At 50.3% G+C, this 23,152-nt stretch overlaps 1 protein-coding gene across 2 annotated transcripts in view; it reads right to left on the bottom strand.

The window, feature by feature from the left end:
* Positions 1–4,575: 4,575 nt before the first annotated feature.
* Positions 4,576–23,152, bottom strand: part of Ttc28 (tetratricopeptide repeat domain 28) — a 483,898-nt gene continuing 465,321 nt past the window's right edge. For both annotated transcript variants that reach the window (XM_085680896.2, XM_048450757.3), the window contains 9 exons: positions 18,916–19,095; positions 17,716–18,436; positions 16,674–16,798; positions 14,839–15,070; positions 14,067–14,143; positions 13,006–13,029; positions 12,205–12,334; positions 10,307–10,414; positions 4,576–9,377 (listed from right to left, as the gene is read on the bottom strand). In XM_085680896.2, the coding sequence (XP_085537022.1) occupies positions 7,786–9,377; positions 10,307–10,414; positions 12,205–12,334; positions 13,006–13,029; positions 14,067–14,143; positions 14,839–15,070; positions 16,674–16,798; positions 17,716–18,436; positions 18,916–19,095 (3,189 nt within the window). In that variant the 3' untranslated portion in view covers positions 4,576–7,785. The remainder of the gene's footprint in view (positions 9,378–10,306; positions 10,415–12,204; positions 12,335–13,005; positions 13,030–14,066; positions 14,144–14,838; positions 15,071–16,673; positions 16,799–17,715; positions 18,437–18,915; positions 19,096–23,152) is intronic.

The raw sequence follows: 23,152 nt of genomic DNA, 5'->3' as shown, positions 1-23,152 counted from the left end.
ATAAGCATCAGGTTTTAAAGAGAAGCCCTAGCAAGCAGGAAACTTCCAGCGTTGATCAACAGGTGGCCCACCACTAGCTATGCAGGCTGTGAGCTTCTCAGGCAGCTTGCCCGAGGCTTTGATCTGTAAGTTAGGGCGTTCAATTCTGCAACTAGGACGGCCAGTTACAGCTGCAGTGTCTTAAAATGTTATAGATCTGTTCACCATCCCAGGACTTGGGAACTGGAGGCAGGAGGATCAGTTCAAGGCTAGCCTGGGCTACATGAGACCCTGCCTCAAAACAAAAACCTGAGGGAGGCAAGCCCACACATCCCGATGGCTGTCGCTGCACAGGCTTTGTCGCCAGCACGGCCACAGTATGAACTGCACAGCACACGCTCTGACCTCAGTCCCAGGAATGCCCTCTACTTAACACTACTGGGTTTCTATGCCTGAGGACGCTTAGAGATGCCCACTTAGGGCCAGTGCTCGGCCCCTTTGGAATGCCAACAGCCAGTGTGAATGCCAGTAACACACACATCCATTTCAAAGCCCTCTTTTTTCCTTTTGTTTAGAATTTGTTTTGAGCTAGAGTCTCATGTACCCCTATGTTAACAAGGCCTTGAACTTAGGTCCTCTTGCCTCTACCTCCTTAGTGCTGGGATTACAGGGAGTACCTCCATACTAAGCTATTTTCTTTGTATTTAAAATATAGGAATAGGGTAGGGAGTAGTTGACTTCTCTTTTCTTTTCACTCTTTGGGGCCTGCCACCCAGCTCCTGAATAAATACACAGAGACTTATTTGTGAATGCCCAGCCTTAGCTTGGCTTGTTTCTAGCCAGCTTTTCTAGCTTAAATTATCCCATTTCTCTTTAACTACATTTGTCTCTCGGCTTCTTACTTTTCTTTATTCTATATATCTTTCTTTTCTTCTTACTCCGTGGCTGGCTGTGCGGCTGGCCCCTGGCATCCTCCTCTTCTCTCCTCTCTCCTCGCTGTTCTGTAGACTTATCTTCCTATTTATTCCCTCTGTCTGGCAGTCCAGCCTATCCCTCTCCTGCCTAGCTACTGGCTATTCAGCTTTTTATTAGACCAACTAGGTGTTTTAGGCAGGCAAAGTAACAGAGCTTTACAGAGTTAAATAAAAGAATGCAACCCATCTTTGTATCATTAAACAAATATTCCATAGCATACACAAATCTTAAGCTAATATTATACAGCAGTGGGGGCAGTAGACAGATGGCTCAGTGGTTTTTACAGAGACCCGAGTTTCCACAGCACCCACCACGCCAGCCCCAGGGGACCTGATGCCCTCTCTGTCCTCCACAGGCCCTTACACTTGTGTGCTTACACTGCCACTACCCCCCCCCCATAAATACAATCTTTAAAAATCTTTTAAAAATGTAGGGATTTAAAAACCAACATTTCTGTTCATAATAACATGGGCCTATCTTCTTATACTCCTACTCATATTGGAATGGTTTGGACATGGCACCTTACTTTCATATTTTCAAAATCATTTGTAAAAACAGAGAAGCTGGCCCCTGGAGGGCATCTAGTCTTTTCTCCTGGAAGCTGTCAGTTGGGCTGGGGCCAGGGGACTGTCGCCGGTTTCTCCCCCAGTACTGTTAGGAACCTTCCCATTTTTTCTATTTGAAGGTTAGTTTCTGGCTAGCCATTCTTTTCACCTGGAAATGACTGAGATGTGAGAGTAAGCAGGATTGTAAGGTGCTTCGTGACTCTGTTCCCAACATCCCCGAAGGCTGCCTGGTGTAGTGAGGAGCTGCAGGAACTATTAAATGTTAGGGGCTGGTGTGTGGCCAGTGGTGACTTGCCTTTGAAAGGGAAGTAATTGTGGGGTCCCATCTCTTATTCCTCACTTTTCATCAGAAAGTGATCAGGGTTTGTGTCCTTGTGCTTTTGCCCCTATGTGTCTCCACTCCACAGGCTTAGAGCAGAGGCCAAAGAATGAAACTCACCTGATAAAATCACCATTTATCTTTGTAAACTGAAGTCTCAGGTGTTTCTTACAGTATCAGAAGGCGAGCTAGCAAGATGCCACACATCTGCCAGTGTCCTCTGCATTCCTACTACTGTGCCTATTACAGGCGAGGCCTCTGGAGCTGCATTTTCACACACATACACACTGCTCAGCATGTGTGCTCCCTTTTCTACCCCTATAGCATCTCTGCTGATAGCATTTCCTCCTGCCCATCCCACTGACAACCTGAGCTGCAGACTCCTCTGATTTCCTGAATTGCCTCCCTTGTGCTGAGACAGCTGACCCCTGGCCCTTGCAACTTCGAGCTGCGGCCCTTCCCCAGGATCTTGCAGTTACATGTAGAACTTGTTCAAGCATCTACACGCCACTTCTTATGGAATTGCAACTTGTTTTGCTTTTTGTTTTTGTTTTAAAAAACTTTTTAAAGATTTACTTACTTGTTATGTATACAGTGTTCTGTCTGTGTATATCCCTGCAGACCAGAAAAGGGCACCAGATCTCATTACAAATGGTTGTGAGCCACCATGTGGGTGCTGGGAATTGAACTCAGGACCTCTGGAAGAGCAGGCAGTGCTCTTAACCTCCAAGCCATCTCTCCAGCCCCCTGTTGTTGTTGTTGTTTTTAAGACAGAGTTTTTCCTATTATATCTTGGAGCTCCATATGTAGACCTGGCTGGCCTCAAACTCAGAGAGCCACCTGCTTCTGTCTTTCAAGTGCTAGTGTTAAAGGCGTGCACCACCATGGCCAGGCCAGTTTTATTCTTATGGTTTTACACAAAGCTGGCTTTCTGTACCCTACCCATAGGTTCAACCAACCATCAATTAAAAGTATTTCAGAAAGTGTGTCCAGATGCATTCTGTGTTTTATTACTCCCTAAATACATAATTCAACAACGGCCATAACAATTCTCAGGCCAATGGGTCATAAGCAATTACCCTCAGAGTAAGGTTTACAGAAAGATGTGCCTGACTTAGGCATGGAGCCCACAGAACTAAGTCCAAGGAAACATTGATGGCTACTGACTCCAATTTTCCCCAAAGAAGCATACAAGTGTAAATTAAAATGTGTTTTATTGAGGTGTGTCAGGTTCCAGAAGCCTGGAAATGAGACATATACATAAGAAACATTCCTACTGTGGACAAAGAAGCAAGCCCTAGGGGTCCCCAGGGTGGCTGGAGGTGTCTGCTGACACTGTGGTCTGTGGTGTGGGCTTTCACCCCATGGTGCTGGGGATGGAAACAGGGGCCTCACACATTCTAGGCAAGTGCTGTCCTGTGACTCTGCTCCAGGCCATATTTTCATGTTGCTGATTTCTGTATCAGGTAGTGTGCTTTACATATCTGCCGAGGACTGTAGCGCCTATGTGCTGCACGTGGCTGTGTGGTGGGGATCGGTGTTCTTCTCAGCTGTTTGGGAATAATTATGTGGTCTACATGCTGCTTTCATGGAACACCTTCCATGTGCTGTGAAGGACGCAGGATCACTGTCCAAGGCAGGTTTTCTGTTTGCTGAATTGTCTAACCTACCACATACTCTGGTCTTTCAGCTAGCTAGGGTTATGGCTTGAAGTTTCCCTCTTTGACAGGATATTTCTCAGAAATGGGCCACCTACCACAGTTCCCTCAATGAGTTTGGAGACTCTGTAGTCAGTGGCACCAAGTTTAGACTTTTGCCTTTCTGTTAAGGTCATTGTCTCCTAAGTTCACTGTGAAGTGAACTATATATATATATTTCTGTCTGTAGACCAGAAGCGAGTGCCAGATCTCATTATAGATGCTTGTGAAACATCATGTGATTGCCGGGAATTGAACTCAGGACCTCTGGAAGAACAGCCAGTGCTCTTACCTGCTGAGCCATCTCTCCAGCCCAGGCCTCTGATTTCTTGTTGCATCTTTTACTTTAGGATGGAGTTTCCCTCATCCTTTGTTATGAGCTCTCTGAGGACATGTGCTGTGGTGAGCTCTGCAACAGCACAGACTGTTGCCTGCTCAGCTCACCTGGCATGCCTGATGCTCATTTCACCAGAACTTTGTTTTCCTTTTCCCATCCTTTCATTATGGTATTTGTCCCCTACTAATAATTTTCTCCTAGTTTGTGCTTATGCATGTTTAATGCATTTGAAAACCAGTCTACTTCCCTCTGTTCTGACATAGCAGGTTAATATCAATGTTTTTATATGCTATTGCTTAATATTTTTTGCAGTTACTCAATGGGACATCACTCAATGGCCCTCACCTCTTACTGGTCCCACTCACTAGCCTCGCCTCTCTCCACACAGCGGACTGCTTTCTTCTTCCTGAAAAAGCTTCCTTGAAAGTTTCCTGAGATAGGAGATCAGATAGCTAAAACCAGTTTTGTTTTTCCTTCTTATCCAAGTAACTGCTCAAGTAGATATCTCTGGCACGCCACTGTGATTCTAGAAGAGCGAAGGTGTTGGCCATCTAAGATTCTATGTGTGTCTAGAGTGCCTGATACATGTATACCTTGCTGTCCTCCTGATGTCCCCTGACAGGGTTACAATTGAGGTCATTCAGATTTATAACAGCCACTCTGGAACTGTGAGAAATGCATAGAAAGACTCGGAGACAATGGTTAAAACCGACAAGCTCATGCTTTAATAGACACTAAATCACAAAGGAAGGGCCAAGCGCCCGCAGCCTCAATAAAAATATGAAGTTCTTTTTACATGGCAAATTTCATAATATAAAAAGTTTAATGCTGTCTGGAAACTGTGTAATTTACCAAAAAAGTCCATGTAGGCCAAAGGTGGCTAACAATGCATATAAGGAGCGTGAATGCCAAGTGGGGAGGTGCCCAGGATGAGGGTGGGTGGGTGGGTGCTGGCACGGACATCTCTGAAGGGCTCGCTACAAACAGGGCCCAGTTCACAAGCCACATGTACAGTCAATTCAGATAAAAAAAAATGTGAGGAAGAGCTGCGCCGCTGCCGTTTGTCTGCTGAAGGGCACAGCTAAGGGTCACTGCAGATGCTGTGTGTGCTGGGCAGCTGGGCCCTGTGGGCAGCACCTCACCGCCCATCAGTGTACACTGATTTCATTTTTTTCTCTAAAAGGGAGGAAGGTGAGACCTGCACATTGCTACAGAGATAGTGTGGGTCAAGATGGAAGTTTTGGAGGTGATTTTCAGGTTAGTTTGCAGTCATTACTGGTGATAGCTGGGGCAGCCTATGACCTTGCTCTGTGCTCCCACCAAACTCCCAGCGGGAGGCTGTTGCTTGTCTTGGGCATGTCTTTGTCTGGTAGAGCAGGGTAGAACATTTAAGAAAAAATTTATTAAAACTTTTCATTTCCTGAGCTTAAGGGAACATCTCTAGGACCAGCAAAGAGGAGACAGAGAACGCTTTTGTACCTTTGACCCACATCTGTTGGCTCCTCTCATACAGGATGCAGAGCCAAGGCTAGGTAGGAGCCACCAACACCGAGTGCGAGCCTTCCAGGCTCCTGGAATACTTCCTGGCTGTGGCACAAAATCTCAGTGTCATTTTATGCTGTGTGCTCCATGAGTCACCCCCTTTCTTTTAAAAGGCTGGATAATAGGTGACTTCAGGCTGTGCCAACCAAGAGGCAGAATCAAGACTTGTGTTGTACTTATTGACCATTTTAAAAGGCCAAATCTATTATCGGCTTATGGCCAAAACAAATAACAAAACTTCAAACTCATTCACCAGCTTTAGTCTGCGGATCATGGTTGCTAACCTCTGACCCATACGGAACTCTGAGTCCTGCAGTCTCTTGTAATTTGAAGTACCCTCTTAATGGTGTAGCCAAAAACTTCATTTGACTGTTTCACGTGCATGAAATCACCAGGACTGACACAGCGATGATCAGATCTGCACACTGGTCCCATTATTTTGTCAACTTTGTTTTCCTTCATTGAAACTTAAATCTAAGATAAATAAAAAGCATCCCAGGTACTGTTTGGCTCTTCAGTGTGAATCAGAAAACAACAGTGTACCTAGGAGTACACCAGGGCAGCCTTAGAGTCCTCCATGGCTTGACAACCACACATGGGCTGAGAAGTGGAGGTGTTTGCTGATGTCGGGCTGCACCCTGGACAAAGCACAAAGAGCCAGGCTCCTGGGCACTTGGGGGAAGAGGCTGAGGTGGTGGCTGAGGAGGACAGGACTCAGTCACCTGCATTTGTGCTGAGGTTGATTCTCGGTTGCCGAGGACCTGATTTTGCAAGTGGAATGCACAGTGCTGGGTTTGGTTTTCATTTGCTACATGGCGAGTTAGCTCCCTGCTAACATAGGGTAGTACATGCTGCTTTCATGAAGTATTTCTCTCCCAGGGATGGGGTCAGGTTAAATGTGATAGCCTTATTATTGTGTTGGTCAACAAGGTAGTTGGGTCAAAAGCAGAACTCTATGGCCAAACTCACTAGAATAACATGAAGCCAGCTGACAGTGTCAGTTTTTAAAAAAGCTCACTGAGGCAGAGGTAGCAGTCAGTGGCTACAGAGTAAGTTCATAGTATAGTGTGGTGGTGCAGGCCTCAAGGCTGAGGCAGGAGAATTGCCGCAAATCTGAGAGGCTAGTTTGGGCTAGAGACCCTGCTTTAAAAAGCTACAACCAGAAACAAAATCAAAATCAGATCCTACTCAAGGTGAGAAGTGCCCTTGTGGGTCCTGATGTCACCCTTCCCATTCCTGGGAAGGTGGGCCTTGGTCCGGACGACTGCTCTCATTGAGGAGTACCTGACTCTCAGTGCTAACATGGAGTGGCCCCTGGCCTGGTGGTGTTGCGACTCCCACTGTCGCAGTGCATATATAATGACTCAGAGGTGGTAGGAGCCAGGCTGTGGGGCCTGGCGATGGAGAGAGGGGTTTGCGGGGCTTGAGTTGGGAGAAGAGAATAAACGCAGCAAGGCAGCTCAAGTGGGTGGGGTTCTGGTCTAGCTAGCCAGGGGACATTTTTTTTTCCTTTCTATCTTTTTTTTTTTAAATAAGTAAATTGAATAATTTCAACCATACCCCCAAGAAAACTTGATTAATACTTATGGATGAATATTCAAAATTTGACATTTAAAATTTCTTGAGCTTTTAAAAATAATAGTTATAAATGCAAAGTACTATTGATAATAAAACCAAGTGTTTATCCATGTACAAAAAAGGTCAGTTATATTTTAAAAGCACAACGTTGTGTTTGAAACCACAATTGCATAGTTCTAAAATGCCTGGATAAGAGTACAGATTTTTTTTAAAGAAAATTCAAGTTTGGCCAACAGTGGGGTCAAAAGGCCCCACGCTGAGCTCATGGGGAGCAGCTGGGGATGGAAGTGCTTTCAACATGAGTTATTGCATTGTGGCTGTGACTTCTGGTATTCACCAAAATGGCTACAATTTAATCACAAAGAATTGGCATTTTAAAAACCATAATTCTTTTGGCTAACGTAATGCATCAGTGCAGAACTTAACTTAGAATGTTCTCTATCCCACCAGCACCTGGGAGCACAAGAGCTGTCCGTACTCTTGTAGGAAAGGTGTGCATAGAGATTTGGCAGCAAAACTGGTGCTGCCTTCCTCCCACAGGTCCTGTGGCAGAAGCAGAAGCAAGGAGGCAAAGAAGGCATGGCCGTTCCCACCCCATGCAAGACCTGCTTTTGATGAATCTGACCCAGGGGAGCTATTCATGAGTACAGTGGTTTTTGGCACGGTAGTGACCTTGCCCAGGGACCCCACCTGTCTGAGGAGAGATGGTATCAGTGGCTGTGTGGGTGACTGCACTAGATAAGAACCCCGAGACTCTGGCTATATTGTCACTGAGTCAGGGCCAAGATATTTTTAACATTTGGAAGAAGGAAAGAGCCTTCCTGGGGACAGAAACTTGTAACCATTGGCCAAGGGCAGTCTCAGAGGGTGGGTGGTAGCTGTGGTGCTAAGGCCACCAGATGCTGTCAGCGCTGGTGTCTCTGTGCACCAGTGACCGTTGGTGGGGACTTTGGGTGGCACCTCATCACGCCGCTGCATAGGCAGCTCCTTCAGTTCCAGTCTGTCTGCCCCGCCCTCTTCTTTGCTGTGTCGAGGAGACAAGTTCAGCAGGCTAAGGACATCTCTTTTGGATGTCAAGGCTCCTGGTGCACCTCGGCATATTTTCCGGGGACCCCTGGGGGGCTGGGGTGCACTCTGCCAGAGCATCTTGAGGCTGTGCACTGCCTGCACCTTCTCATCGGGAGCATCAGCTGGACTAGAGCGAGCAGAGCCAGCAGAGGAGTAGGAGAGTGCAGGAGATGGCGCACTGCACGCTGGGGATTGGTGGCCTGAGCCAGGGGATGTGTTCCGGGGGGACTTAGAAATGTGGGCACTGTAAGGAGAGCTGGGGTACTTGAGTCTAAAGAGTGGTGGGTCTGCCGGGGAGGCTGGGATGTCACGGCCAGGTGATGGGTGGCTGCTGCTCGGAGAGCTCAGGCCATCTTTGCTTAGCATCTCTGATGTGGCAGGACTGCTGACCTTGGGGAGCGATGAGCTCCTGGCTGGAGGCTGCGGCTTGATGGTGAGTGGTGACAGCTGACTCCTCTGATGGGACAGTACAGGTTTGCTGAAGGCGCTGGTTTCTGAAGCTCTGAAGACTGTGGTACTGTTGGGTGCTGCTACCATGCCATCCTCTCGGTCATGCCTCTCAGTGGTGCCTGCTGGGCCACCACTCCTCTGAAGACGCTCTACTGCAAGGAGGTGGCTTTTAGTCTCCTCTAGGATCCTCTGGGCCAGCTCCTGGGGGTCGAGCTTTGGAGCGCTCTCCTCCTGGGACTTCACTGTGCTGTCCGTCTCTGTGCTGGACTGGTCAGACTCACCTGTGTCTGAACTTGCCAGTTTTCCCACTTTCTGGAAGGGGGAGTTCGGACTGGGGATCAGGGTCATCTTCACGGGGGAATTGGGAGTGCTAACACTTCCTTTGGAGCTGACTGAAAGCCTTGCTCCACCTGGCGCTCTGATTGAGGGCTGCTTGGGCTCTGGGGAGAAGCGTGCCTTCTCATCACCTTGGTAGGTTGCCAGAGGTTCCATGCTGATGATAGAGAACCCCTCATATTCTTCTTCTTCCTTGTTGCCCCCACATCTGGCCTGAGGGGACAGCTGGCGCCGTGGCAGGGTGGCTCGCTGTGGGTGGGTACTCTTGGACTTATCATAGTCCTGTCGTCCTCGGGGGCCCCCACCTTCCAAACCCCCCTCGGGCTTGGAGACAAAACTCATGGAGGAGGCAATGGAGCTGAGACTGTACACAGAGATGGCATCAGAGGCAATGCTCTCTGCCCCAGTGGGAGAGAAAGGAGGGTGCTGGTAACCCAGAGGCAGAGCATTGGATACAGACTGTGCTGATGCCAGTGACTCCAGGGAGGATGAGCTGTCCAGGCTGAGGCGTTTGGGGAGCTCTGTGGAATCTAGGGACAGAAAATCCGGGCCAAAGGGCAGTTAGAATTTTACAAATTGATGTTTCCTTCATGAGACATCCTTGATGTTAGGAGCTAGTAAAGACTTGCACACTGCATAAGTACAACTTGAACTAACCCCCGTCCTCATGAACAATAAGTAGAACACCCTAGGGCATGCCTAGCCATGAGCCACAGGCCTCTCAACCTGGGAAGCCCTTTCGGCTCCTGTCACCTTCCACCCTAGCCCTAGTCCTTACTGTTCTTGTGACTATCACTAGTGAACTCATACACCGGGTCCAGTGCTTATCCTATGGCTAGTCTGCAGTGGACCCATACCCTCTGCTACTGCCCTTTGGCCATGCAGTAACCACAGGGCACAGAGCTCCTCCTAGTCTCCCAGCCCCCACCTCAGCAAGCATCTCAGAGATGCTCTAGAACATGATGTACCCAGGACAGCACCCCAACCCCTCCTGCTGCTGCTTTCCTGATGTGCGTACAAGGCTGTCTCACTCTGGCACCTGTTCTGAAAGCCTGGCATCCCCTCAAGCTTTCCTGTCACAGTACACAGTCTTCAGCAGGACCTGTTGGTTTGGCTGCCCTCAGACCATGGCTGTCATCCAGCTATCCCTGGAACAGCAGCAATCAGGCCAGGCATGCCCTTAGGTCCCAAGGACCTTGTGCTCACCCGCATGACCGTGGAGTAGGACAGGTATGTCCTGATACCATGTCATGTCCCATCAGCTCCACTGTCCCCCAGCCTTGCCCCCACTTTGGTGTTTCTTAGGTTGGCCTTAGGCAAGTTAATGAGCTTGCTGCCCATATCCACCAAGAATGAAGCTCTCCAGAGCAAAGAGCTCTGTGGGCTCTGCCCCAGAAGAGGCTAACACAGACTAAACATGCCTCACTCATGTCCTTTAGAGGGACAGGGAGCTGCTTACCAAAGAGTGACAGCAGGGACTGAAGCGCAAAGTGGGTAGTGCGACGGCTAGCCTGCTTCCCGGTCTTCAGGATCACTTCCTCTTGGCCCACTTCACACAGGTCAAAACCTAGAGGAACATGGAAGATGCCATATTCTGTGTGTGGTTCTCACCATAGGCAGCATGGCAGGGTGCCAGTGAAGATATAGCTGTTGGGATTTCCCAGTTGGCTGTGATCAGGGTATCAGGCTTTCTCTCCCAGAACTGGGCACAGTATTACCTGCTTCTATGGAATTTTGCCTTGCTGTTCTGCCATTTTCCTGAAGTCAGGCTCTGTGAGACTAGACACGTAGACACAGCCACAGAACAACCTGCTCACTTTCCAGGCAGATGTGTCCAGGAGCATTGCAGAGGCAGCCCGCAAAGACTCTCCCAGACACTGTGGCCAAAGACTGTCCCCAGAAGAGACCAGACAGACTTCCTACTTGAGAAACACTGACCCTGCTGGAGACTGTGGGGTTGGGAAGGAAAGGGAGCTTGTATGAGGTTCCCGATGTTAGAGGACGGGGGCTAGAGTGCACACTGCTTCATACTGAACCACTGGCCATTCACCAAAAGGGTGTCTTGTTCCCCTTCTACTCATGGTTTGGATTCTGACATATCTTCCATTCAGAATGAGGTTCCCTGGAAGACCCATAGGGCATTCTGGTTGCTGTGGGAAACTTTACTCTCTGGACTAAAGAATAAACAAGTATGCCTCATAGAAGTCACTGTTTAAAGGGATATGTATCTGTGTAAATGAAATGCTTTCAATAGAATCCTCTGCTTTTGCCAGTCTGGAGTCAGCTGCTCCCACCACTGACAGCCCTGTGCTAGGTTGGCAGAGGGAACTCAGATGCGGATGGAAAGACTCTTACGACCAGACCTGTTACTGCTCTCCTCCCCATGCTGCCTCCAGCAAGGACCAGGTGTGTGTGTGTGTGTGTGTGTGTGTGTGTGTGTGTGTGTGTGTGGCCTCCTGAACACCAGCTTAGAGGCACACAGGACACTAAGTGGAAGTAGCTTTAGGAGGAGCCAGGACTGGGATTATTTCCCTTCTGGACTGATGATCCCTATGACCCAACTGGGTTGGAAACATGGTGTTCATAGATGGGGAGGGCTGACTGTTCACACCACACTACTTGATTTTAGCCTTGATGACAGAAAAAGATGGAGCCGCACCTCCCAGTGTCACTGCCACAAAGGCAGCTGATAGTTAAGACAGAAGCAAAGACAACCGTATGACATGGAGCCAACTTTTCCCATTTGCCTCTTCTGCTTCTGGTGGCATTCGTATATACCAATTCACCAGATTTGCCTTAACTCAGGACAAAAAACAAACAGCCCAGAACATAGAGCACACAAAGTGTGGGTTTGCCTTCTACACAGGCAGCTAGCCCCCAGCAGTGAGTAGATGCCCAGGGCAGAGCACAAGGATGCACAGTACCGTGATATCCGATGGTCTCTGTGGCAGTGGCATCATGTCAGCATCTTCTACAGACTGTCTTTGACATCACTCAGAGGCCTCCTCATCTGGCCTAGAGGCCCTGGTCCTGCTCTCAGCCTGGTGTGCCCCATCCCTAACCTAACCTCATGGTGCCCTTGGTCCTCCTTCCCTTACTGCTAGTGTCTGAGGCCTGGCCTGGCCACTGTCCTTCCTCCAGTCAGCAGCCCCCTGCAGATGTGGGAAAGCTTGATCTGTCCTGGGGACATAAGGACAGACTAGAGGGCATTGTAATAGAGGGAAGCAGGCTGAAGCATTAACATCTTTGGTTGATCTATTTCTATATCACTAGGCTTTACCCAACAGAAAAAAAGAGGGAAAACTGCAAAGAAAACTGAAATGAATTAGCTCATTAAGTCAAGATACTTGGTCCTACCGAGAGCTGCCAGAAACTCATGACACCCTGGGAGACGCCACAGCTGGACACTGAGGGAGACCGGAATGGGAGCTGAGACAAAGTCCTGTTCCTTCTCGCAGGCCTGCAGCTGGACCAGCACCTGATGGAGCTAGGGTGGGGACAGACAGATGTGAGAATAGGCCTGCCAAACTTTGGCCCACCCTGCCTAAGCCTCATGTTATCTGCCATGTATTGCTGCCCTCTCATGACACCTGCTGCCTCTGGAGGTCCCTGTACAGTGTGGTCATACCTCCTACCCTCTGTGCTGGTCATGGATAGTGGGGCAAGGACATGTGAGGGGCAAAGGTGGGGGAGCCCCCTGGGGCCCCAGCTCTGCTTCAGTCTCTGCCTTCAATGAAGCAGAGGAGAGGCTGTGGAGGTCGGGGAGGGAAACTGGGGTTGGCTTCCTCTGTTTTAGATTATGGACTTTGTTAGACCATCTTTAGGAAGATTTGAACACTACATCTTGTAACCTCAAGTTCATGGAAGAGCTCAGGTGACCCACTCAAGTGTCACTGTGAAGTCTGCTTCTGGAGTGCGGTTGTTCTTCCTACGTCTGTCACTGCTTCTGTCACTGCCGCTCTAGAGGAACCTCAGAGGTCAAATCAAGGACAGAGTTGAACAGGAAAGGGGTAGCCAGAGCAGAGGAGGGGGCAACCCCAGCCCAGAGTTCTGTGCCAGCGTGCATGTGCACAGCCAGTGATCTCAGAGCTGCAGGGTACTGGGATGGGCAGGCAAGGTGCTCACCTGACAGTAGTTGCTATTTAAAGTTGTACTCACCATTCCCACCATATTTTTAACAGCCTTCAGCCAGTAGAGTATAAGAGAGAGAGAAAGAGAGAGAGAGAGAGAGAGAGAGAGAGAGAGAGAGAGAGAAGAGAAGAGAGTTTAGATTCAAGCATAGCAGTTATGCACACAAGCTGATCGCTGCTATAGGAAGCACTGCACCGCACCAACCTGGTTCTGACCAGGGAGAGGAGCAAGAGGCAGCAGGGGACACAAGGAGAAACAGCTGTGCCTCAGCCAGTGTCCAGTTGTTCTGGAGCCCACAGTGAGCAGACCCAGAGTCACTTTGTTCCATGAAAGCAAGAGGCGTAAAGAGCTGGCACACTTTAAGGCTCCTGGCCTCAAGTTCTGCATTCTTGTCTGGAGAACACAGAGCTGCATTCTGGATATTTTAACATTTAATATTCTAAGAGTGTCCCCTGATGCTATACAGCAAGCAGATGAGGCTAATTATAAACCAGCAGGAACTCAAGGAAGTCAGGTCCCTGACTGCTAACAGCCCCAGGGCAGAGTAGTCTCCAGGAGCCATTGAGAGTCTACCCTGGTGAAGTTCACATCGGAAACCCATACTGACACATGGCCAAGACTGGTTTATATACCCCAGGGCAACATGCACTACTGTATCAAGTTACAGTCTCCAGAATGGCCAGGAAACCACTATGCACCCTTGAATGTCATCCTGAGGTCCTCCCACACATGCTCTACCTGGGGTGAGCTCTGACTCTCAGTGGCCAGAAGAAAAGTCAGGGGGACATAGAATTCCACCCACATTTCTTCAAAATAGCTTCTTCTTCAAAAGCTGCCATGCTTTGCCCTCAGTGCTGTACTCAGGGCCTGGCTCAATGCCTGCTGGCTCAGGACAGTGGCTGTGATTGGTCAGTTAGCTGAGAAAGCTGGGTGAGGTGGCAGGGTGAATGGAGGGTTCTAGAGATACATGACCCAAGAACCTGTCAAGAACCTGTCTGTAGACTGCCTATTTGGAGATGCCATTCCCTAAGGCAGGGAAGCCACACTCTGTACTCCTGTTTGGGTCTGTCCAGCCTGGCTTTACTTACCCGGCTAATAAGCTGCTCTCCAGTTTCTGAGGCCGTAATGAGCTTGCACAGTGCTTGGAGGGCCGGGCTAGGCAGACCTGAATCAGGACAGAGGAGCAGATGTTACTCAGACAGTCTTGGCACTCCAGCGGAAAGAGTTCCAGATGTTCAGCGCTGAGGGAAGTTTGCCACAGGGTGGCCCAGCCAGAGACATGTCCCTGTGTGGCTTAGGACAGAAGCAAGTGACCTCCAGAGAAGAGGGACCCTGATCCTGCACTTCACTCTCCCATAGTGATGTTTTCAGGATGCCCTGGTCCCCAGTGGTCCGCCTCTGTGTCACCCTAGTTGGTCTGTAGTTTTACCAGAAGCATGGCTGCTGCTAATCTGTAGGTATGATTTTCCCAGGACCACCAAACACCACCAGGGAGGAACAAAGCCCAGGTGACCACTGTAGATAGGAAGACTGAGTGAGGGAGACATAAGACAAGCATCAGTGGCTGTTTGGGATTCTGCTGCCTATGGAGATAATTCTAGCTGCAAATTCTATTTATTTATTTATTTATATTTATTTATTTCTTTATTTTACAAGACAGGGTTTCTCTATATCAGCCCTAGCTGTCCTGGAACTTGCTCTGTAGAGCAGGGTAGTCTCAAACTCACAGAGATCCTCCTACCTCTGTCTCTTGAATGCTGGAATTAAAGGTATGGGCCACCTCTGCCCAGCCAGGTCTAGCATTCTTGTGACTCACAGTTCCCTCTGTGTTAGCCCCCACCTTTGCCCATAGCAGCTTACCCAGCAGGGCCTGGAGAGTGCCACTGCATTGCTGTAACCTCTCGCCTGGGTCTGAGGTTGGAAAGAAGACAGCTGCCGGCAGGCCGCTGGCAGCAGGGTCCAGCCGAAAGCCCACAGCAGTGAGGAGGGCCTGCCATCCGGGGATGCCACCCACTTTGTTTTCCACACTCTGTTGAGATGTGTACATGGCATTGCGCTGCCCATTCTGGATGCGCTGCAGGGACTTCTCCACCTAGTGGGGAACAGGACAGTTAGAGAGCCAGGTCAGCTCTGCTTCTCTTCCTGGTGCTTTTGGGGAAGTCAGTGTAGTGCTGACTATTGCCACCCAGAGAGCCCATTTTACCTGAGGACTAAGGACACAGAGATCACTGGGCCTTAGGCATAGGAGGGTATGATGATCAGGATCTTGTCATCAGAGCTGCATGGCTAGGGCAAAGGAGAAGTCTGCAATTCTTCACTCTACAGACACTACAGCAAATTGCAGAAAACAGTGCCCAGCCCTGCCAACTCTCATTTTCTGCAGAATTCTGGGATTTACCCAGAAAATGTACATGCCAACAGCACTGCTCCCTGGTTGGCCTGTCAAGTCACTTCCAGTGGACACCTGGCTTTGTCCTGAGTTGCCACAGGCCCTGAGGCACATGTCTCCACAGAGGATTGCAGACTATCCCCCATGTCACCCGAGGCTTCTCTTATAATGGGGCACAGAAGTATCCATTTACAACAGTTAGACGTGGCTGTCCCTGGGACAGAAAGTCTTAGAGGCACATGGTCTCCTTCAGGAGAAAGAGGCACTTTATAAGAAAGTGTGGCAGGGGAGCCTGGTGTGTGGCTCTGCTGGTTACTAACCACGGATGGAGGAAAGCAGTAAACACTCTTGTAGCTCGAGGTCTCATAAGGCCCTCAAGGAGCCTGGCTGGACAGAGGAGTGTGGGGAAAGGGCACTGCTGCCCAAGAGAAGTCTGCAGGGACATGGAAGGAGTGCTTTGAATGTGGTGGGGAACTTGAAAGGGCCCAGGGCTGTAGCCATAGGATGCCAGTCTCTCAGCATCCTCGGGATCTGGGGTGTGGCTGCTCACAGCGAGACTAGGCTCCCCTAGGTACAGTACATGCTGACTCCCTAAGGTTCAGAACGTCCACACAGACCCAAGCTTGAAGAATGGATATACAAAGAGAGCTATCAGGCCCAGGGTGTAGGGTCTGAAGGGTCTAGTTTAATTCTTCCCCATGAGATAAGAGGTTTACACAGCCAAGGTGGTCTGTCCACCTGGACTGCAGCCTACTTCCAGCTCCTGTAGCAGCTCTTCTGCAGGAGCTTCTAACCTGGTGCTTGCTCTAGGCCTGTGTGTTCATGCTACATGGATCCCAGCTGGGCCAGGGCTGGGTTGGGAATGACTGGGAACTATTCTCCATGATTTCAGCAAAGGGGAAAGATGGAACAAATTTTGTGTGACTTTTATTTTGGGGTGAGATGGTATTCTGTAGTCCGGGTCAGACTTTAACCCCTGACCCCTCTAGCTGTCCCTTCTGTGTAGCTGTCTTAGCTTACAACACCTGCTGTGCAGACGCCTCATGAAAACTGGGCTGGCCAAGGGCACATCAGTCCTTTCCTGAGTGGGTCTGTAAGCTGCCGAGTCTTACCGCACTCCTGGGACTCATTCCCCACACCCTCCCAGAGACCTTGAAGTATCAGCATTTTGCTTCCCTTCAGGTAGGAAACTGGGCAGTTGGATCTGGTTACCATGCCTTGTGCTGGGTTCCCCATCTCGTGCTGTCCCAGCTGGTTCTCACTGGCACCTTGCCCGGGTTCCCCACAGGGTCCCATTAGCCCTTACCAGGTGCAGCAGCACTCGTAGGGCATCCCGGGCCCGCTCCGGGTGCTGCAGGATCTCCGTGAGGGCCTGGCCAACGAGTGAGGAGGGGCTGTTGAGCTTTACATCACTCCCGACAAGTGTGAAACCTGAGGACGGCACAGAGGGACCTTAGGGGACAGTACTGCTGCCCTGATCATTTCCTCCCAAGTGCTCAGCTGGGTGCTGCTGGGTGTGCTCTCAGTCCCTGGCCTCTTGGGCACCCACACCACCTGGCTGTCTCAATGAGTGCCAGGAAGGGGCCTCCAGAGCAGCCACTAGACTGGGCACTCTGAAACTTCTTTGTCAAGAGGCCCTGTGGGAGAGAGAACTTGGGGCAGAACCAGCAACCAGAGGGGTAGAGATGTTCCTCCAGTTCAGAAGGAGCAGCCTGAGCTAGCATGAAAGACCAAAACCAGCTAAGCAACAGAAGCTAATCCATCTCCTTTCTGAACCCTTAGTTCCTTTGCCTGCCTGGGTTGTCCATAAAGAAAAACAAATGAATGCCACTTTTAAACAAGTACACCCCACCCAGGAAACCAGCACAGGGCAGGGAGCCCCTGTAGAAACGAAGGGGCAGGCAGAGGGCTTGGCCTTCTACAAAGATGCTGTGGGGTATGGACAGGATAGGTGTAATCTCAAGGGACACCTGCCCTACCAGAGCACCAGAAGTTCAATGGCACAGCCATGTTGTAGCCTTGTGTTGCCTTGGTGGATGGTAAGGGCTGCCCTGAAGGAGCCACAATACCTGCCAGGGACACGGAACTGCAGAAAGGCTGGTGAGCTCTACATAGCACGCAGAGGCCACATCAAGGGTCACAGAGTTTTAAAATCAGGTGTCACTATGACAGGTACCCACTGTCCACTAAGCCTGAGAGCCATGCATTCACTCTGAGAGTGGTGATGGTGCCTCCAGGTGCTGAGTATGAGGGCTTTGGCACTCAGAGCCCGCATCCTGCCCTCCCCCAACTGCAGAATGAGACTGAGAGGAACACCCAGGGCCCACTGACAGGTTTCAGCTGCCTACCTGCCCAGTTGGAGGGGTGTGAGAAGGCCTTGCTGCTTTGCACTGCCTTCATGGCCTCACCTAGGGAGGCACTGGCCTTTAGGCCATTCAGCAGAGATGAATAGAAGGCATGAATAAACATCTTAGAAGCTGCTACTGGTACTGGCCACAGAGCCACCAGTACACACTGGGCACCAGCAGCTAGGAAGGCCCGTGTCAGTGCCACCAAGCCATCTGCTGTGACTCGGCTATTGGCCTCCTGGGAAGAGCTGAGCACCACCAGCTTCACAGACAGCCGCAGGTCCAGGAGGTCAGCAGCAGTGAGGAGCAGCTCCCGCAGCGGTGGGCAGTCTGAGATGCTTTCTCCATCGCTTGCATCATCCTGCACCCGCAGTGACTCGGGGATCGTGTAGGGGTGACCGAAGGAGCTCTTGCTGCCAGGAGGGTTGCCTTCCATGTTGGGTGTGAGGACTAAGGCGGACAGTTTCCAAGAGACATGGGTAGCAAAGTGAACACATTCAGCCTGGGTCAGTGCGCTCATGACCCTCTCCTTGGTGGCCATACTGCCCACAAGGGGCTGACAGCCTAGAAGCTCTGATACCATGTATGCTTCCTCCTCTGCAGAAGGCATGGGACCCCACAGCCACCTGTCCATTACTGCTGATGGGAGCTTGGGGTTGCCTATGACTGCAGCCATGGCAGTGGAGCTGGAATATGTGGGTGGGGTCTTCCTCAGGTGACACTACAAGGGAAGGAAACAGCACTGTCAGCAGGGCATCTGGTGTCCTTGATAACATCATTCACCCTAAGTTTTCAGCATCTTTGTGACCCAGTGCCACCTGTTCCTTCAGATACCAGGACAGCTCCCTGTTGCCAGCAGAGTGAAAGCTTCTGGAAGCTGGCATCACCCAATTGCCTAGTGTACTGTGTGAGCCAGGCAATGTTGAGGACACCAGCTCACATCCCATCTGGGACCTGGAGTCAGCCAATGAGACTTAAGAATTTCTTTCCTTCCCCCTGAACTGATTCTGACTCAAGAAAGTTAGAATTTAACTAGAAACTAAAAATTAAGATCTTCAAAACCACTGAGGCAGAAACTATCCCATATGAATTATGCTCTGGGCCTGGTTGCTAATCCCACCCTTTCTTCAAGATACAACGTGGGGGGTGGGAGTGGGCAGATGGACAGGCAGATGGCCCCCGAGTGGGGTAGTATATTACCTTGGAGTGTGTACCAAGCGAGCGAAGAGCAGGCACAGCGATGAGGGTAAAGCGCTCATATAGGTACTCGTTGGAGGCACTGCCCTTCAGGAGAGCAAAGGGGACAAGGTAGAGTTCCCCTTCCAGAACCAGGACCAGCTGCCGGTGCCGGCCCACAGGGCCACTTGAGTGCATCAGGCCCTGTGGAGTAAGCACAAGGGCTGATTCGGGGGGGCAGCTCATGACCCAAGGTCACTTTGGTCAACTGTCAGGGCAGGTTTGTAGGCTGTGGGTATTAGAGATGCTACCCTGTAGACGTGTTAATAAGTTTGTCTGTCTCAGAGGGCAGTCAGGGGACAGTCTGTCAAGGCCTGCTGGTGACCTGAGCTGAGAGACAAGAGTCACCAGCCTAAAGGGGAATGACACCCAAAGAAACAGCAACTGTCATAGATCCAGGTGTTTGCCCTGGAAGCATAAACTGAATGCAGAGGGAACTGTCCTAGAGGCATCCCCAAGAATAGAGCGGGGAAGCTGTGGTGGTACCAGGACTGAGGAGTACGTGCAATGACCCTCCTTAGCAGCAGGGACCCCACGAGCCTGTTAAGTCTCCCATTTTGATGAGCACAAGGCTAGACGCTCAGAGCCAGGATGGAAGACCTGGAGTCAGGGCACCAGTAGTCCAGGAAATTTTGTGATGTTTAGGTGTCAATGCAGCTCCCCAGGGCAGGGCTCTTAAGGTGCTGTCTCCATTTATGACCTCCAGGGATGAGAAGGGGTCAGAGAGGCAGCATCTCTCCTGACAGAATTTAGGACGAGGATCTGGGGAGGTCTGTGTACAAGCCACAGCATGAAGACACCTGCCCATTTTCCACAGAGGTGGCCTTTCCCAAAGGACCCCAATGAAAAAGGGAGGCTGTGACTCAAAGAGAAAAGGCAGCTGTGAGGATGACCGAGCTCCTAGGCGTGGTGATGCACACCCATAATCCCGATACTCTGGAAGGGTAAGGCAGGAGGACTGTCGTGAGTTCAGGCAAGCCTGCACTACAGAGCATGGGAGGAAGTGGGGAGGAGGAGAGGGGAGCCTGGGAACAAGCGTAGCAGGTCTTCTGCTGACGCCTGTTTCCTGGGTCCAGCACTCTGCCTGCCTCAGTCTGACTTGGTGAAGTTGACAGGCTGTACCCTCAGTAGTGAATGTGCTTTTCTGACCCAGCTGCCTGCTGCCAGGGAACCTGGCTGAATGTGGCAGATGTGCTCGCTAACCCAAAGTGGTATGTGCCTAGTGAGAAGTTCAGGCTTTACAAACCCCAGGGCTTGATGTGGGATTCCCCTCTCTATGCTGTGAATACCAGTGGTTAATAAAGAAGCTGCTTTTGACCAATGGCTTAACAGAGTAGAGCCAGGCTAAAAGAGACAGAGAAGCCATGTAGATGCCTACAGGAGACAGATGCCTCCACTGGAGCCCACAGGACCCTTGCCGGTAAGCCACAGTCACATGGAAACATGCAGATTAGTAGAAATGTGTTAATTTAAGATATACGAGTTAGCCAGAAATATGCTTAAGCTATTGGCCAAACAGAATTGCAATTAATATAGATTTGGAAATGAATGAACAGCCTCTGGCTACAAATAGGAAATGAACGAGCAGCCTCCAAATCAACAAGGGCTTGTTTCCTTTTATAATCTGGCTAAATTGAGAGAAGGTAGGAAATTGAAACCACTGGGTTACTTCTTGTCTGCTTCCTGAACCATTTCCCAAGAGGAGCTAAATGAGCTGCTGCGTGGCCCAGGCAGTGAGTGTGAGCTCGCAGAGACAGTAGGGCTGCCAGCATCTAGGCCTCATGCACACCAAATCCCAAGACAGATCTCAGTGGCAGGGCTGACAGGGCCCTGACCTAGGATGGTGATGCTGGTCAGTGAGGGCACTGCTCACAAGATCCAGGGAACATGGGATTCAGGTGACCTGCTGCACACAAAACTGATCCAAGCTTTGGGCTCCGGAGTCATAGGAATCATTTTACCAGATGCCAGCTGGGGCCTGTGAAGTCCTCCTGAGCTTCCATTGTCGAAGCTCAATCAGGATGGGCCAGATGTCATCCTGTAGGCCACTGCTATCCCCGCGACATTTTCCTTGTTTCGTCTGTGGGTATGATCCATTGGGCTAGAGGAGTGTGAGCAGGCTGGAAGCTCTGCAGAGCAAATGCAGTCTGGGTGCAGGGTCACAGGGGCTCTGCTAACTCTACAAATGCCATAGGACCTGGCCACAAGCACAAAGACAGCAGCCATATTTCCTGGACAGTGATGTATCCACTCACATGGCTCTGCTGTTGGGAGTTCCCTCCCTAGAAGCCTTAGCCTATCCTGTGCCCACTGTAAACCAGGAAAGGCCAGGTAATGTAGGACACAGGCCTGCCCACACACTTACAGTGTGTGCACGTGCAGAAAAGAAAGTTGTGTATAAGAAGCCATTGCCAAGTAAGACTCTGAAGGTAGCAGTGCCAACATGGGTGACAGGCCAGGCCCTGCACCGGAAGCTAGAAAGGGCCAGAAAGGCCTGGCTCAGGCGAGTGGAGCCATTAAAGTGAGAGCACGGGACTGTTTGTGAGCGGAGGGCACTGACTTGGCAGTGATGGCCTAGTGTGCAGCATATGACTGAGAAGGACTTGGGAATAACCTGTCATGAGTCAAGCCCACCTGGAGACAGACACAATACATTCAGAGGAAAGGGGAAACCATGAGATTGGAGATATTCTTGAGCCTCATATCCTAATACTTCTGTTGGAGTCTCCTAGGACATTGCCCATTGGACAGGAGAGCTCCTTCATCCTAATGGCTTATCTCGCTCCTAGCTAGCCCCTTCCCACTACCTTCCTGCTAGCCTGCGGTCGGTCTTTACCTCCTGACCTGACTACTATGATGGAGCTCATGATCAGGAAGGAAGAGCATTTCCAGAACAGAGATCAAGTCTAAAGGGAAACAGCAAGATAGGGTGGGTGGCTCTGCATGGCGATGCTCCACCTGCCTGCACCCAGGAAGCAAAGGGAACTGCAGTAGCACAGGCCACAGCACATGTGCTCAAGCGTGAGTATAGCATGCTGCTATCCATAGTGATTCAGATGTGCTGGAACAGCCTGTGGTTTGTGCCACACCTGACCCCTGACCACAAGTCATTTTTCCATTATGCATTTTCCTCTGGCCTTTGCAGACAGCTGTGTAGCTAAGTTATGTAAATAGTCTCTGTTTTTACATCCAGCTTCAGATTTTACCCCAAGCAGAGTTAAAGCAAAGGAATAAAAAGATGAGGGTGACAGGTTATAACTAAAGCAAGCCCAAAGTCTGAGGATCCAAAAGGTCCTTAAGTCTGGGCCTCCATAGAGTGACTCTGCCAACCTGGAGAATGCCCTGCTGCCAGCCTGCCTAGTGACCACAATACCTGGCACTGGGTGATGCCTGTTGCAATGTAGAAGATCTGTGTGTGGGCAGAGGAGTGTCACACATGCTGCTGGTAGGTGCAGGGCCAGACTCCAAGTCACTGGCTACAGCTGGTCTGGTCACATGAGCTTCAGAGATGAAATGGTTCCCTTGTCTTCTCACAGCCAAATAGTCAGACCAGACAGGTGTCCTTAACACCACTGATTAAATATGAGGTGGGTACCTCATTCCCACTCCTGCCAGCCTTTCACTCCAAACACTTCCTACTGCTCCCTAGTGACATCAGACAGGATCTGACTTAGCATTCGCTGATGCCTCCTGGAAGACAGTGACACAGTTGTCCGTCCTGATAGGACAGTACACTTGCCAGGAAATGTGCTCAGCCAAAGGCTGGTATGCCCCTACAGTAGAATATTCTGTCCACTTTCCATACTGTTGGGCCTAGTCCCCTAGCAATAGGGCCACAGCTGAAGGAAGGCAGGTGTTCAGATAATTACCTGCTGTAATGGTTGTTCTGTCTCTTTAAGAGACAAGCCACACCCACTCCCTCCCCCATCAGCTGAGGCAGGCTGATCTTCAGCTTCCAGCCTGAGCTCACTCTCTTTTCTATCTTCCTCTCGGAGAGGCAACTTCGTTTCTGCCTCTCTCCCCACTTCTCCGCTTCTCCTCTTCTTTGTCTCTTTCTCCTCTTCTCTCTTTCTCTCTCTGTCTCTAACTCCCCTTCTCCCTCCATAACCCCCTGAATAAATATTCAACCTCACTCTGCATGTTGTGTCTCTGTCTCCTGCCCACCAGCCATGCAGCCATGTGTCTCCCTGCCTGGGACCAG

The sequence above is a fragment of the Myodes glareolus genome, chromosome 2 (genome assembly GCF_982192425.1).
Source record: "Myodes glareolus chromosome 2, mMyoGla1.1, whole genome shotgun sequence".
NCBI classification, from domain to species: Eukaryota; Metazoa; Chordata; class Mammalia; order Rodentia; family Cricetidae; genus Myodes; species Myodes glareolus.
Note: the sequence above shows the minus strand (reverse complement) of the source record. Positions and strands in the feature narration are given on the sequence as shown.